The following is a 15,749-nucleotide window of genomic DNA, read 5'->3' as shown; positions in this document are numbered from 1 at the left end:
ACTTCTGTTGATACAAAGGATTTGATGGTATTATGTTAATGCTTGTATCTGGTAGTGTAATAGTCTTGTGCATATAGATAAGTATATTAAGCAATGTAAGTAAAATGGGTTGAGAAAATGAAACCGTCTTTTAAGATTATGATGGTTCCTTTTTCCATAAGGATGGAGGTGCCAAGAATTTATCATATTTTTCCTAATATTATTGTGGGATATTTTAAAGCAGGTTTATGTTTGTGTATGTGTGTGGTTCTGTGCATGTGCGGCTAATTTAATTAAACTAGTGACAGTTAGCCTGCAAGGTCTCAATTATCAAAGAGGTGAGATATAAAACAAGCATTCGAAATGGAGAGAAGTAAAGCTAGGATGAAGTTTCAGCAGAGTGAAATTTGCATTTTTAAAGAACTAGAGGCGTGTTTGATTTTCAAAGGGACATGGAGAATGTTTACAACCGACAAGATAAATAAGGCAAAGTTATTATGTTCATTTTTCCAAAAGTGCTGGCCGTAATGAAGACATGAAAGATTTTTATATTCTGGGAAAAGTAACTTCTAAAGACAAGTGGGAACAACGGGATTTACAGATCAAAAAGGGAGAAATATCTTTACAGAAGGATGGGAGGCTGTGTGAGATGTGGCCATGTGAGATCTTGGAACAGACTTGGGGGAAAAGCCTCTTGCCAGCCTACAGAAGTGTGTGTGTCCAGCTCACTCAAAGTCTCAGTGTGCTCAATTGCTCATCCTCACCACTGTGAGAGTGCCTTTTGGTCTGTAGGGGAGAGGGTGAATGAGAACTCTGAGGCTGGGAGTGAGTCAGACACAATCTCCCCCCACCAACCCTCACCAACCCTTCTCTTTCTCGCTCTCTCTCTCTCTCAAACACACACACAAGCATACACACCCTCTCTCTCACTCACACACACACCCTCTCTCACACAGACACACACACACACTCACCCTCTCTCTCTCTCACACACACTCACCCTCTCACACCCACACACACTCACCCTCTCTCTCATGCACACATATGTAGCCTTCCTCACTCTCTCTCACACACTCTCCCTCACCCATACACTCTCTCTTATACACACACATTCTTACACACACACACTCTCTCTCACACGCACCCTCTCTTTCTCTCTCATAGACACACTCATCCTCTCTCTCACACACTCCCTCTCACACGCCCACTCACCCTCTCTCTCATGCACACACACACAAAGACACTGACCCTCTCTCTCGCACGCACACACACCCAGCCTCCCTATCTCTCACACACACACACACACACACACCCTCTCTCTCTCACACGCACTCTCCCTCACACTAACACTCTCTTACACACACTCTCTTACACACACACACATACATTCTCATACACTCTCTATTACAAACACACACACACACACACACACACAAAATCTCTCTCACACACACTTTCCCTCACACACATACTCTCTTTCACACACACACACACTCTCTCTCTCACATCTCACATCCATAATTCCTCTGACGCCCTACATCATATCAACCATTTCCAGTTCGCTGGCCCCAACCGCCTCCTCTTCACCATGGACATCCAATCCCTCTATACCTCCATCTCCCACCAGGATGGTCTGAGGGCTCTCTGATTTTTCCTTGAACAAAGGCCCGAACAATCCCCATCCACCACCACTCTCCTCCATCTGGCTGAACTTGTTCTCTCACTGAACAATTTCTCTTTAAGCTCATCTCACTTCTTCCAAATAAAAGGTGTGGCTATGGGTACCCGCATGGGCCCCAGTTATGCCTATCTTTATGGGGTATGTGGAACATTCCTTGTTCCAGTCCTACTCAGGCCTCCACCCACAAGTCTTTCTCTGGTACATTGATGACAGGTTCGTGCTCTCGTCTGGACCTGGAAAAATGTATTGATTTTGCTTCCAATTTCCACCCCTCCATCACTTTCACATGGTCCATCTCTGACACTTCCATTCCCTTCCTGGACCTCTCTGTCTCAATTTCTGGTGATAGACTGTCCACCAATATCCATTACAAGCCTACCGACTCCCACAACTACCTCGACTACAGCACCTCACACCCCGCTTCCTGTAAGGACTCCATCCCATTCTCTCAGTTCCTTCTCCTCCATCACATCTGTTGTGATGATGCCACTTTCCAAAACAGTACCTCTGACATGTCCTCCTTCTTCCTTAACCGAGGTTTCCACCCATGGTGGTTGACAGGGCCCTTAACCGTGTCTGGCCCATCTCCTGCACATCCGCCCTCACACCTTCCTCTCCCTCCCAGAACTATGATAGGGTCCCCCTTGTCCTCACTTATCACCCCACCAGCCTCCGCATTCAAAGGATCATCCTCCACCATTTCCGCCAACTCCAGCATGATGCCACCAGCAAACACATCTACCCTTCACCCCCCCGTCAGCATTCCGTAGGGACCACTCCCTCCAGGACATCTTGGTCCACTCCTCCATCACCCCCTACATCTCAACTCCCCCCCCCCCACGGCACCTCCCCATGCAACCGCAAAAGGTGCAACACCAGCCCCTTTACTTCCCCCCTCCTCATCGTCCAAGGGCCCAAACATTCCTTTCAAGTGAAGCAGCACTTCACTTGCACTTCCCTCAATTTAGTCTACTGCATTCGCTGCTCCCAATGCGGTCTCCTCTACATTGGAGAGACCAAACGCAGACTGGGTGACCACTTTGTCGAACACCTTCAGTCTGTCCATAAGCATGACCCAGACCTCCATGTTGCTTGCCATTTCAACACACCACCCTGCTCTCATGCCCACATATCCGTCCTTGGCCTGCTGCAATGTTCCAGTGAAGCTCAACGTAAACTGGAGGAACAGCACCTCATCTCCCAATTAGGCACTTTACAGCCTTCCGGACTTAACATTGAGTTCAACACCTTCAGATCATGAAATCTCTCCTCCATCCACATCCTCTTCCTGATCCCTCTTTTTTCTAATAATTTCTATATTTTTTAAATATATTTTTCTTTTCCCACCTATTTCTATTATTATTTTTAAATTAATTTCCATCCATTGTTTTATCTCCACCTTTTAGCCTATTTTGATCCCTTCCCCCTACCCCACCCCCACTGGGACCATCTGTCACTTGTTCGTCCTGCTTCTACCCTTAATGTCAGCAATAGCACATCCTTTAGCTAATATCACCACCATCAACACCCTTTTGTCTATGACATCTTTGGCAATCTCTTCTTTGCCTCCACCTATCACTGGCCCTCTATCCAGCTCCACCTGTTCCATCTACCCTCAAACAGCTTATATTTCACCTCATTTCTATTTTTCTTTAGTTCTGATGAAGAGTCATACGGACTCGAAACATTAACTCTGTCTTCCTTTCCACAGATGCTGTCAGACCTGCTGAGTTTCTCCAGATTTTTTTTTTGGTTACACACTCACCTTCTCTCTCACGCACATATCCCCAGCCTCCCTCTCTCTCACACACACCCCCCCTCTCTCTGACACACACTCTCTCTCTCTCACACACACACTCTCCTTCACACAAACACTCTCTCTTACACACACACACTTTCTTTCTCTCACTCTCTCTCACACCCACACACACATGCACACACACACACACACATAATTGAATACAAAAGTAGGGAGGTTTTGCTTCAGTTTTACAGAGCACCAGTGAGACCACATCTGGAGCACTGTGTACAGTTTTGGTCTCCTTATCTAAGGAAGGGTGTAAATGCTTTGGAAGCAGTTCGCAGAAGGTTTACTAGGCTAATACCTAGAATGGGCAGGTTGTCTTATGAGGAAAGGTTGGGCAAGCTTGGCTTGTACCCGCTGGAGTTTAGAAAAGTAAGAGGAGATTTGATTGAAACATATAAGATCCTGAAGGGTGGATGTGGAGAATGTTTCCTCTTGTGGGAGAATCTAGAACTAGGGGGTCACTGTTTGAAAGGTGTTGCCCATTGAAGTCAGAGACGAGGAGAATTTTTTCTTTCAGAGGGTTGTGAGTCTTTGGAACTCCTTTCCTCAATAGGCGGTGGAAGCAGAGTCTTTGAATATTTTTAAGGCAGAGATGGATAGATTCTTGGCAAACAAGGGGGTGAAAGGTTACGGGGATAGGTGGGAATGTGGACTTGATGTTACAATCAGATCAGTCATGATCTACTAAATGGTGCAGCAGGTCCAAGGAGCTGATTGGCCTACCCTTGCTCCTAATCTGCATGTTCATATCACTTGTTTCCACAATCACAGCCATCAGCTGACACTGCACTAAGTTAGAGGATAGAGTAGAGGTGGATCTGCATGTTTTGAGATACCGGCATGAGAGTAGGGGCAAAACTAGTGCAGATGTCAGCTTTCAGAAAGGCAAGGTTGCACATGAGTTCTGTAACGGACTTGGATGTGTTCTTTGATGTGGTCTACAGAAGAAGGTTTATGGGTATGTACAACAAAATGCTTGGTGTACTGTGAAGCTTGCCAGAAAACATTCCATCAATGTCAAAGATAATTGAGAAGTCTGGCAAGAATTTGGCACAGGGCTTTGTGCAGAAGTTGGAGCACATAATTTCCAGCATAGTAGTGGTGGCCAACTCCACCAGCACCCAGCCATTTTTCACACAGCCATGAAAGATGATAGCTCAGCTTTCATTTCAGTATAAGCAGCTTCCACCAGAAGGGTAAGTGCTGCAGTGGAAGCTCAGACTGTAGTCATGCAAGTTCAGGCTGCTTCCATCATAGTTGTGAATGATAGTATACAAAGGGGCTTGCAGGTGTTACAGCAGTCCAGCAATCTATCCCCCAGCAGATTACTAGGATTGCTGAGACACTGCCCCAGAGAGTGGCAGTGCTTTCAAGGAAGACAAACCCACTACCTTCTCTCAGGAAGACAGTATCCCTCCTCTCACCCCTGCCAATTCACCAGTACCCTTGTTGTTACCAGTCAACCAGCCATCCTGGAGTGCTGCCAGCCATGCCAAGATGGTTCAGTCCACAGTGGACCTTCCAGGCCCAGAACCACTTGAGGTCGTCCTCCAAGACCATCTACAGTCTCCTCCACTGACAGACAGTAACCTTCCGCCAGCTACTAGGATAGCACTGTGTAGAATCACCAGCAGAGGCAAATGCACATGGAAGACAGGTTAAACGAATGCACTTAGGCAACTATTGGCTTTTGTATGCAAAAATGGAATTATAACTTTGTAAAGTTAATTTGCAATTTTTATTTTATGGTGGATTTTATTTTTTTGCATTGTGGCCAAATGAATATTGTGGTAGTCAGTGATAGAGGGAAGGTGGAACAATTTGGAACATTGGCAAATGGAGAACTGGGGTGGTGGTTACTGGTATTGTACTCAGGTGGGATCTTGACCAACTGTCTGGCCAAAAAGGGACCGTCTAGTTTGCTTCCCCTCTTCTGCCTTCTCCTCGTCCTGCTAATCCTTCTCCTCATAGTCATGCTTCTCCTCCTCTTCATGTTTCTGCTCCTCAGCTGCTCACTGTATAACTGGCAGCAAGGGCTATCTGCTCGCGATGCAGCATAAGACCGTAACAAATCACCCAAACTCTGCTGAGCAATGCAGGACTCCTCTGGATTGGTCAAATCAGTGAACACATTGGGTAGAATCTTACCAGCTATGCAGAGGCAGCTTTGGTGGCAGGTGTGGGGTAAGTTTTGAGAATTGTGCATCAGGTCAACCACCCATGGTATTCTCACCACTGGCCAATCTTGCTAAAGATTGACAAGCAACAGAAGTGACTACTGGCCCGGCAGTGCCAATATCCTAGTCAACTGGGGCCAGATTAGGAATGCCACCAGGATCTTACTGGCAGTGGCAGGTGGGCTCCACGTTGTAGACAAAGCCTTGTAGGATATTGGAGGAGTCAATCCCGGTGGCAGGCTGAGGGCTCGTGAAATCTCCTGAATTTACAGCCCTCCTGAGGCAGTTTCTACCACAGGGCCGCAGGCCACACCTGTGGCTGCTGGCCATCCTGTGGAGGGGATTGCCCTACACAACACTGACCTGGTAGCTAGCCCATCTGATTGGCCCCAGCAAAGCCCCTCCCCCATCCCCTTCCCACTTACCTGGGTTCCAAGGCCTCGTGCAATGTTCCTTCTCCTGGGCCTCCTGCAGTCCCAGCAGTGCTGGTACTGAAGTGCTGCCGGCCTATGATTGGTCGGCAGCTCTTGAAGGTGGTACACATGCTGCATAGCCACCGGGAATCCCGATGCCAGCCAGGGTAGGTGGCTGGCTGGATTTAAATTGGGGCCCACGGAAATATCTGTGGAGGTGTTGCCAGCGTCTCTCCAGCTGGTGGATGGGTCCAATGCCATGGCCTATAATCTCGCCCATTGTTTTTACTAAAATTCAGGCAGGAGAATTGCTGAACAGCCTGGGTGGATCTGGCCTCTTGCTGAGATTCTTTCCATTCCGCTCCCATCTACTCCTATTTCCCCTTACAGCAGAGTGTCCTGCTCTACATGGCCTTTGTTCATTCTAAAAGGCAAGCTATATCCCAAGGCAAATAGGAAAACTGCTCTTCATGCATCCATGCCTGGGAGCAATTAGATTGTGTCCAACCCTTGAAGCCAGTAAAATCTCCTTGAGCAACTGCCTTATCATTCCTGCAACTTTAACCAACTATATGAACCCACTAAACCTCTAGAATTGAAACAACAGCCAAACTAAATCAGCCATCAACTAATCTGTAAGCAGCCGATGATCTCTTTATATGGCACTGTTGATGATCCTTCCTGCTGCTGAGCACGTGTCCAGCCGTGCAAGATTAAGAGAGCATGTAGGATGGAGCCTTCAGCTACAAAATGATAGCGTTGCCACCAAACCAGTGTTACACATTGATTGACAGCATGATCTTCCTACTCTGCATACTTCCAGCAGTTGTTTACTGTACATGCATTAACACCCTCACCAATATGGCACCTGGTGTGACTTGTCCCACTGGTGTGCATGTGCACCATGGACACTACCTTGGGCCTCAGTCAACACCACAGCACGTGAAAAACAGGTGTTACTAATCCTAGTTTCATACTGATTGACTCGCTGATCCCTAGCTCATTTTTTGCTTCTACCCATGGTAAGGAATATGATAGAACAGAATGAATGTGTTTATGTGGATTCCTCTGTTTTACTCTTGACATAAGAGGAGAAATAAGAGATCTGAAGGAAGTAAAGAGTATGGTAGCATCAAAGGAGGATGGGACCAACTAAACTTTACATCTCACAATGGATCTACAGGACTTCAAAGATCTTAGGATATGAATGAGAATTTAAATCTCATCAACATTGATTCACTAAGGAACCCCTGGATGAGGTATACCACCTGCTGCATGATAAATTGTACCTAGGTCAAGAAACTGGACTGCTCTACCAGTGACTATCAAAGTCAGCACAGCTCTAAATTGTTATGCCACTGAATCCTTCCTAACTGCAACAAGAGCTTTCTGCATCACCACCAACGTAAGGTCCAGTCCTGCAGACAACACTTTCCCAATTCCATCTTCAGGAGTGGTAGAGAATTCACACATTTTGGGTTGATTCCTATACTGCAGCAAAGTACAACATCATACTTATTTTGCAAGAAATGTTCAAACTCACTTATTATAAACATGTTTCCTCCAGTGAATATCCTGGTGCTATGTCCAAATCACCTGAAGATCATTGTCATATAAGACTTCTGCATTATTAGAATAGGCTTTGGGGACTAAAATAATCCCCATCTCATCACAGCTGAATTCTGCGAAATCCTGTGGAGTACACCCCTGGTGCAACTGCCTAGATGACAAACTCTGCATCCTATGCACTTGGTCAGCTGGCCTCTGAGGACCAGGCCTGAGATCTGGTATGTGCTCCTGTCCTGAGAAACATCATCAACTACAGCCATACCAATGGTCCTGCGCAAAATGATGGCAGGTCTAATGCTTCCCACCAAATCTTCCCTGCAAGCCAGCATCAATTGTCTAAAAGCTGAAATACAGAGTTCTCCTCCAGCTCCACCAGAGCTGCAGTCTGTGCTTCAGATGGAAAACAAGAACCTACTTGTCCTCCGATTCTCTTGTGGGGTGGTGCTTAATTCAAAATGGGGAAACGTTTCCCCCATTGGGAGCTAGGAGAAATGGTGGACTGTTTGCTCTAAGGGCTGTAACTCCATTGGGAGTGCAATGTCTAATAAGCACACAAGGGGAATGTTCTTTTCTGTAGTTTAAAATATAAGTTGCCTACAAAAATAGTGTTTAGTCAGGATGTTTAACTCATTTGTTGCAGTAAAAGTTTTAAAACCTGAAATCCTGTGTCATCCTTTTCAGCTATTAACTGAAAGTTCCAATTTCCTTTTAAACATTATGGGTGGAATTTTACGGCACCATCATGGCGGGGGCGGCATCATAAAATGCGGCAGGCTGCTCAGAAGTCCATTGACTTCGGCGGGACCATAAAATCCCGCCAGTGTAAAATTCCTCCCCCACCCCCCAATCTGTCTGTATGAGGATCACAACAGTGATCACATACTTGAGATGATCAGGCCTAATACCTGTTTAAATGTTTTACTTGCCTCTACATTGTTAAAACAAACCGTAAATTCATTATTGGAGATTTCAGCTGTGTTCAATTCCAGTAATATTGTGAACATTGCAGGCAATTTGCATGTGTATTTCTGAAGGCAGAATATCTGCCATAAAAATGATAGGCATCGAATCTGCTGATGAATAATAGGTGATATTGCCCCCCTGCAATACAAAAAATATCTGTTAAGTAGCAGTAAATGCATATATTAATTACTAATATTGGAAAGCAAAGATTGATTAATTTGTTTTGCAGGTAATGTTGTCAACTATAATAAGGTTAACAGTAAAAATTGATTTAATTAGCAGGGTTAAATCCTTGATTGGGTGCTCCCAGTAAGGAATGACATCCAGAGGGTGCACAGATTTGGAATTGCAAACCCACAATGTCTGATTTTCCTTCTGTATAAATTAATGATAGTTCAGACATGTAGGCCAGCAATTCTCTCTCCAGCATTCATCGTTAGCATCATTTCACACTGGAAGAGCTTAATCAGGGAATCAGTCTTAACATGCCTTCTTTTTAATTCAGCCAATTTGAAATGTTCATATTACATAGATAAATTAAATGAATGATAACAATAAAGATAGTTATTTTGCAATTTCAAAAATTGACTTTAGGTTGTATTCCAAGTATTACATTTTGTAAAGTACTATTGGGTTTAAGATGTGTCAGGGATTCAGCGTTCTGACATTTGTCTCTGTCATTTTTGGCTTAAAGGACAGCTTGTCATTTCTGGCAGTAGCTCTGAGCAAGGAATCACCACACAGTATCTAACTTTCCTCTCAACAATATTTATAAGCATTATACAGGTGCATACTTCCAGCTAGTTAGCTTGAGGAAAATAAGGGAACAGGCATAGGAGAGCAAGTAAAACTATTTTCAACGCCCTGTACTTTGGGAGATTTGTCATTCAGGAAAAGATGTGCCCTGTTAAGCTGATGCCTCCACAAGGAAAGGTTGACTTATATTTCTAGTAGTAGTGACTTTCACATCTTGAGGAGTGAAATTCCTGTGTTGTAAGGTATCCGTACGTCAGCCTCCAGGAGACAGCACAGCTATGTGGCAGCCTCCTTTGCAAAGCCGAAGTCTTGAATGTAGGTCTTATTTTAGGTCTGCAGTATGAACTGTCTGAACGAGTAAGTGTAGGCCCTGGAGTTTCCTGGGCCTACATAAAACACTTAGAATATAATCACACTAATCTGTGTTGTTCCCTCAGGAGCTACTTTTCCTCTTCCAAATCTATAAATAACATACAGTTTCCCTGAAGGAATTCCACCCCTCTCTCACTTTGGTTTCTGCAATTGAAATAACAGGAATCAAGAGGGTTGTAAGAAACAGAATTAAGAATAAAAGTTTTGGAATGCATAAGATCAGCCTTAAAACAGCATCAATAAAAATGCAGACAAGCAATGAAAGCCAAAAAATTCTGGGCCCGAAAACCCACCTCTGCTGTTATGCCTTCAGCAGAGGTGGAACAAGACCTTTCTCTGCCTCCAGGTCATGGTGCAGGCCTATAAATATCAGGCTTAACTAATTTAAACAACTGAAACACAACTTGTCTTAGCATCTTTACATAGTAAAGCACCCTGAGGTGATTCACAAGACTATTAGAAAACAAAATCTGACACCAAGACACATAAGAAGATATTAGGGCAGATGACCAAAAGCTTGGTCAAAGAGTTAGGTTTTAAGGAGCATCTTAAAGGAGAAAAGAGAGCAAAGAGGTTGGGAGATTTAGGGAGGGAATTCCAGAGCTTAGGACTTTGACAGCTGGAGGCATAGCTACCAAAAGATGGAGTGATTAAAGTTGGGGATCTCAAAAGGCCAGAATTAGAGGCTTGCAGATATCTCAGAAGGTTGTGCAGCTGGAGGAGATTACAGGGATAGGGAGGAGAGAGGCAGTGGAGGGATTTGAAAAGATGGAAAAGACTTCTAAAATCAAATAAATGATAGGGTCCCCTTTGTCCTCACTTTTCACCCCACCAGTCTCTGCATTCAAAGGATCATCCTCCGCCATTTCCGCCAACTCCAGCATGATGCCACCACCAAACACATCTTCCCTTCACCCCTATCGGCATTCTGTAGGGACCGTTCCCTCTGGGACACCCTGGTCCACTCCTCGATCACCCCCCTACGCCTCAACCACCACCCCCCCCCCCCCCCCCCCCCCCCCCACCGCACCTTCCCATGCAACCGCGGAAGTTGCAACGCCTGCCCCTTTACTTTCCCACACCTCACCGTCCAAGGGCCCAAACACTCCTTTCAAGTGAAGCAGCACTTCACTTGCACTTCCCTCAATTTGGTCTACTGCATTAGCTGCTCCCAAAGTGGTCTGCTCTACATTGGGGAGACCAAATGTAGACTGGGTGACCGCTTTGCGGAACACCTTCAGTCTGTCCGCAAGCATGACCCAGACCTTCCTATCGCTTGCCATTTCAACACACCACCCTGCTCTCGTACCCGCACATCCATCCTTGGCCTGCTGCAATGTTCCAATGAAGCTCAACGCAAACGGGAGGAACAGCACCTAATCTTCCGATTAGGCACTTTACAGCCTTCCGGACTTAACATTGAGTTCAACAATTTCAGATCATGAAATCTCTCCTCCATCCTCACCCCTTTTTGATCCCCTTTTTTCAAATATTTATTTTAAAATTTTTATATTTTTTTTTCCCACCTATTTCGTTTAGTATTTAAAAAATTTATTTCCATTCATTGTTTTATCCCCACCTTTTAGTCTATTTTGATCATTTCTCCCACGCCGTCCCCTCCCTCCACCCCACCCCTACTAGGGCCATCTGTCACTTGCTCATCCTGCTTTCTACTCTTAATATCACCTTTAGCTCCTCCTTTAGCCAGTATCACCACCATCAACATCCCCTTGACCTTTTGTTTATGACATCGTTTGCAATCTCTCCTTTGCCTCCACATATTGCTGGCTTCTATCCAGCTTCACCTGTTCCACCTACCTTAAACAGTATATATTTCACACTTCTACTTCTCTTTAGTTCTGAAGAAGAGTCATATGGACTCAAAACATTAACTCTGTCTTTCCCTCCACATATGCTGTCAGACCTGCTGAGTTTTTCCAGCAATTTTTGTTTTTGTTTCAGATTTCCAGCATGTGCCGTATTTTGTTTTTATCTAAAATCAAGTTGTTGCTTAACTGGGAACTAATGTAGGTCAGCAAGCACAAGGGCGGATGGGGACTTGGTATGAGTTAGGACATGGGCAGCAGAGTTTGACCTCAAGTTTATGGAGGGTGGAATGTGGAAGGCTAGCCAGGAGTGCGCTTAGTACAGAGGTTAACAAAGGCGTATAAGAGAGTTTCAGCAACAGATTAACTGAGGTAGGTAGACACAGAGCAAGGCAATGTGAGAGTAGAAACAGGCATTCTTATGGTTCAAGGCCATCCTGGGGTGAAATCTGACACTGCATTTGTGAACAGTCCAATTCAGCCTCATACTGTTGCCATGGGGTGCGGTTGTTGGAGTTAATGGCTAGAGAATGGAGTTTGTCAGGAGAACCAAGGACAATTAGCTGGATTTACCAGCCCTCTGAAGACAGGTTAGGAGATGGGATGGCTGGTAAATAGTGACAGAGGGCATCAAATGGGGAATATGAAGTTACCTGCAGCGGGAACTGCCCATCAGGTGGCCAATTAAGCCAGTTAAATGCCCAATTAAGGGCCATTGCCTGCTCCCTGGTGGCATTTTAGCCGCACATGTTGAAATGCTGATCTAATAAACATGTCGATCTAATTTTAAAAAGATTTTAGCCGATCTGGCATCCAACGTCTTTTGGAGGAGAGAATTACAGTTTTAATGACCCTTTATGCAAAGGGTTTCCTGATTTCACTATTTTTAAGACTGAAACCCCAGTTCTAGATTCCCACATTAGAAGACAGAGCTTCTCTTGATTTATTCTATCACCTCATTTTATAATTTTAAATACCTTAATAAGATTGCCCACAACATTCTAAACTCAATGTAAGACATGCCAGGTTTCTGCAATCTGGCCTCATAATTTAGCTCCATAAGTCCTGGTATCATTATTGCGAATCTGCTCTATTTGCTCCAAGCCCAATATATTCTTCATGTGGTGTGGTGCCCAAACCCGAATGCACTACTCCAAATGGAGTTTGACCAAGGCACTTGTTTACTTTCTCTTTCTATTCCATTCCCCTGGAGACAAATTCCCCTTAGATTTATTTTTATACTGCTGCACTAGCTTCTGTTGTTTTTTTTTGTATACTTCCCTTTCTCCTTCTCAGTTCGTAGTCTCTCTCCAATTAAGATAAGATTTCTATTTGTCTTTCTCATATCCAAATCGAGGACCTCCAGTTTCCTCACATTGAACTCCTACAGCCAAATTTTGCCCATTGATTTAATATCTCTCTTTACAGCTTCCTGCTCCCATCTACACAATTTACTGCCCCTCCTAACTTAGTGTCATTTCAAAACTTGGATATACAGCTATCTATTCTTGTATTCAAGTAATTCATATATATGATGAAAAACTGAGGCACCTTAATTTCCCTAGGGAACATCACTTATCGTATCTCGTTATCACCTTTATCCTTGACCTCAGTCTCCTACCATCCAACCTATTTCTGACCCATATAAGGTTAAGTCCAATTCATTGTACTTTCTTTTTTACTTATAGGGCTCGAAATTATTTCACCCCAATTTTTGGGGCAGAGGCCACAGTCCGCAGTGTGGCCCCACCTGTTGTAAACAAGATGGGTAAGACGTAAAATTCATCTCCCCATCTGATTTCCTTGATTGTGGAGTGGCAAAGTGCAGCTCCCGCCCAACCCCAGCCTCCATTTCTGTGCAGGTGTCATTCACACAGTCCAGGGGCCTGACCAACATTCTTTAGAAACCATGCTTTCCCTTATTAAAGGCACAGTACCTATAAAAAGGAAATTGAAGTAATATAGGACAAGCAACTGGATAATTGCTTTTGACCATTGAGAAGCCATCTCACACCTACAGAAGGAGATTCTCAGATTCAGTGATGCTATCCTGGACTCACTCTCCCGAAAGGTTGAAACCAGGAAAGAGGCCATGTTTCCAGTGGGGACAAGAAGCCTTCCACAGTGATCCTGAGAAGTGGGTGGGAGCATGTGGTGAGGGTAGTGAGTACCCAAAGTGTGGGACCACAGGCCTGGCAGCAGAGTTGCAAAGATTTAAATGACCTCACTCGGGTGATCAATGTGAGTGAATGTCACTGCACATCACATTTTGCAGCAACCACACAGCTCACCATTCACACAGTTCAATGACACTGCAGCCCAAAACTCACCAGCAGCCCACCCTCATACTCAGGACTGACCCCTGTCATGACAGCGGATCACAGCCCGAATTACTTACGAGCATACTGAATTTTTTGAAGAAGACTTTTTTTAAAAAGGACATACAAGCAAAAGCTGGTTGAGACTGTAAAGTTTCTGGAAAATTCCTATGTGGGTTATACTTGACCAACTGGCCCAGAGAGGCCCAGGAACACTGCGCCTAAAAAAGGTGTCAAGGCCCAACTCAGACAGAGACACTTGAAAGGAAGAGATGAAATGGAAAAGACTGAGCTGTAATCTCCTGTGGTTGCAGAGATAATGGTGACTGATTACCATTGCAGCAGAAACCATCTCCTGTTAAGCTATGTCTCAGAATGTTGAAATGAACTGAGTTGAAAGAAAGCAGATTCTGGGCAAAAGATATGTTTGTTTTTTCCCTTCCAGGAATACACAAGAAAAGCGGTTAAAAAGCCAGCTGCAAACCTGATCAGTGTGTTCTAGTTCTGAGGTGCGAGTGTGTGCTGTGAAGGTCACAGCACAAGGACATCAACAAGACATCCCTGCAACTTTCTCTGAAGAAGCCTCTGAAGAAGTCATATGGACTCGAAACATTAACTCTGGTCCTCTCGCCACTGATGCTGATAGACCTGCTGAGTTTTTCCAGCATTTCCTGTTGCTATATCAGATTTCCAGCATCTGCAGTATTTTGCTTTTATTTGAGGAGGATAGGTTAGCATGTGTGCGACTTTCCAGAAGGTGAGATAATTCAGATGATGATCTAGTTGGGATGCTGATGAATACATGCACTGAAATACCTGGTATATTTACAAACCTGCAAGACAGCCTCCAGATACTGGCTGGGAACATGGGGGAGCTCAGCTCAACTGTGGTACAGGGTATTGTGCAGAACTTGGAACCCATACTTTCCACTGTGGAAGTAATGGACACAATGCAGTCCCTCTCACTCCAACCAGTTGCAGGTGGTGTATGTGGTCTTCTCCCTTCCTCCTCCTCCTACCCTTGAAGTGGCCTCTGGATCCCAGGAGGTAGTGACTAGAACCTCATACTTGCAAAGTTGTAGAGGATGCAGCACATCACAACAAACATAGAAATCCCCTCCAGTGCGTACTGCAGAAATCCTCCAGGTGATCTAGGCACTGAAATCTCTGCTTAGTAGACCGATGGTTTGTTCCATGGTATTATGTGTGTCTCCATGGCTCTCATTGAAAGCCCTCTGACCTTGCATGATGGAATGGCAGAATGGGGTCACGAGCCACGTGTGGAAGGGTATTTCTTGTCTCCAAGCAACCATCCTGCTAAGTGGCTTGGTGGTCCAAAGGTGGTCGGTACTGCAGACTACTGAATGATGAAAGCGTCATGTGTGCTTCAAGGATAGCAGGTATTCACCAAAATGAATGTCTTGGTGTGATTGCACACTAACTGTACATTGACTGGGCCCTGGTGGTTGCAGTACTGCTTGTTGTTGACATGAAGGGCCCACAGAGATCCATGTGTGCAGTTGATGGAGTCTTACACCAGTGAAAAGACTGCTACCCTGGTGAACCCACACGCCCTCTCACCCTGGTCCTCAAGGAGAAGTGGAATAAGTCCTCTCTCCTTCTGTAGAGCACCTTTGTGGATGGCCAATTGTGATACATTGCTAATGTCATTTGGTTCCTGACTGGAAAGAGCTGGTTGTGAAGGACAATAGGGCAAAGGTGACCTTCACAGCCACTGAGAAGCTCACGATGGTCTGGGGCTCCAGATCTTCATAAATGATGTAACACAACTCCGTCACCATCTTCTTAGTAAAGAAAAGTCTCCCAAGGCACTGATCCTGGCTCATCCCAATGCAGGATTCGTGTTCCAGGATTACCTCTCAGAATA

The 15,749-nt window shown here is 44.9% G+C and overlaps 1 protein-coding gene across 1 annotated transcript in view; it reads right to left on the bottom strand.

Annotated features, from left to right (window-relative positions):
* LOC121284686 (adenylate cyclase type 10-like) overlaps positions 1–15,749 on the bottom strand; it is a 254,061-nt gene that overhangs the window by 43,713 nt on the left and 194,599 nt on the right. Inside the window, exons 33-35 of the mRNA XM_041200243.1 lie at positions 8,510–8,727; positions 6,070–6,236; positions 4,304–4,405 (exon numbers count right to left, since the gene is read on the bottom strand). Coding sequence (XP_041056177.1) covers positions 4,304–4,405; positions 6,070–6,236; positions 8,510–8,727 — 487 coding nt within the window. The remainder of the gene's footprint in view (positions 1–4,303; positions 4,406–6,069; positions 6,237–8,509; positions 8,728–15,749) is intronic.

This window comes from Carcharodon carcharias, chromosome 12, assembly GCF_017639515.1.
Source record: "Carcharodon carcharias isolate sCarCar2 chromosome 12, sCarCar2.pri, whole genome shotgun sequence".
NCBI lineage: Eukaryota > Metazoa > Chordata > Chondrichthyes > Lamniformes > Lamnidae > Carcharodon > Carcharodon carcharias.
Note: the sequence above shows the minus strand (reverse complement) of the source record. Positions and strands in the feature narration are given on the sequence as shown.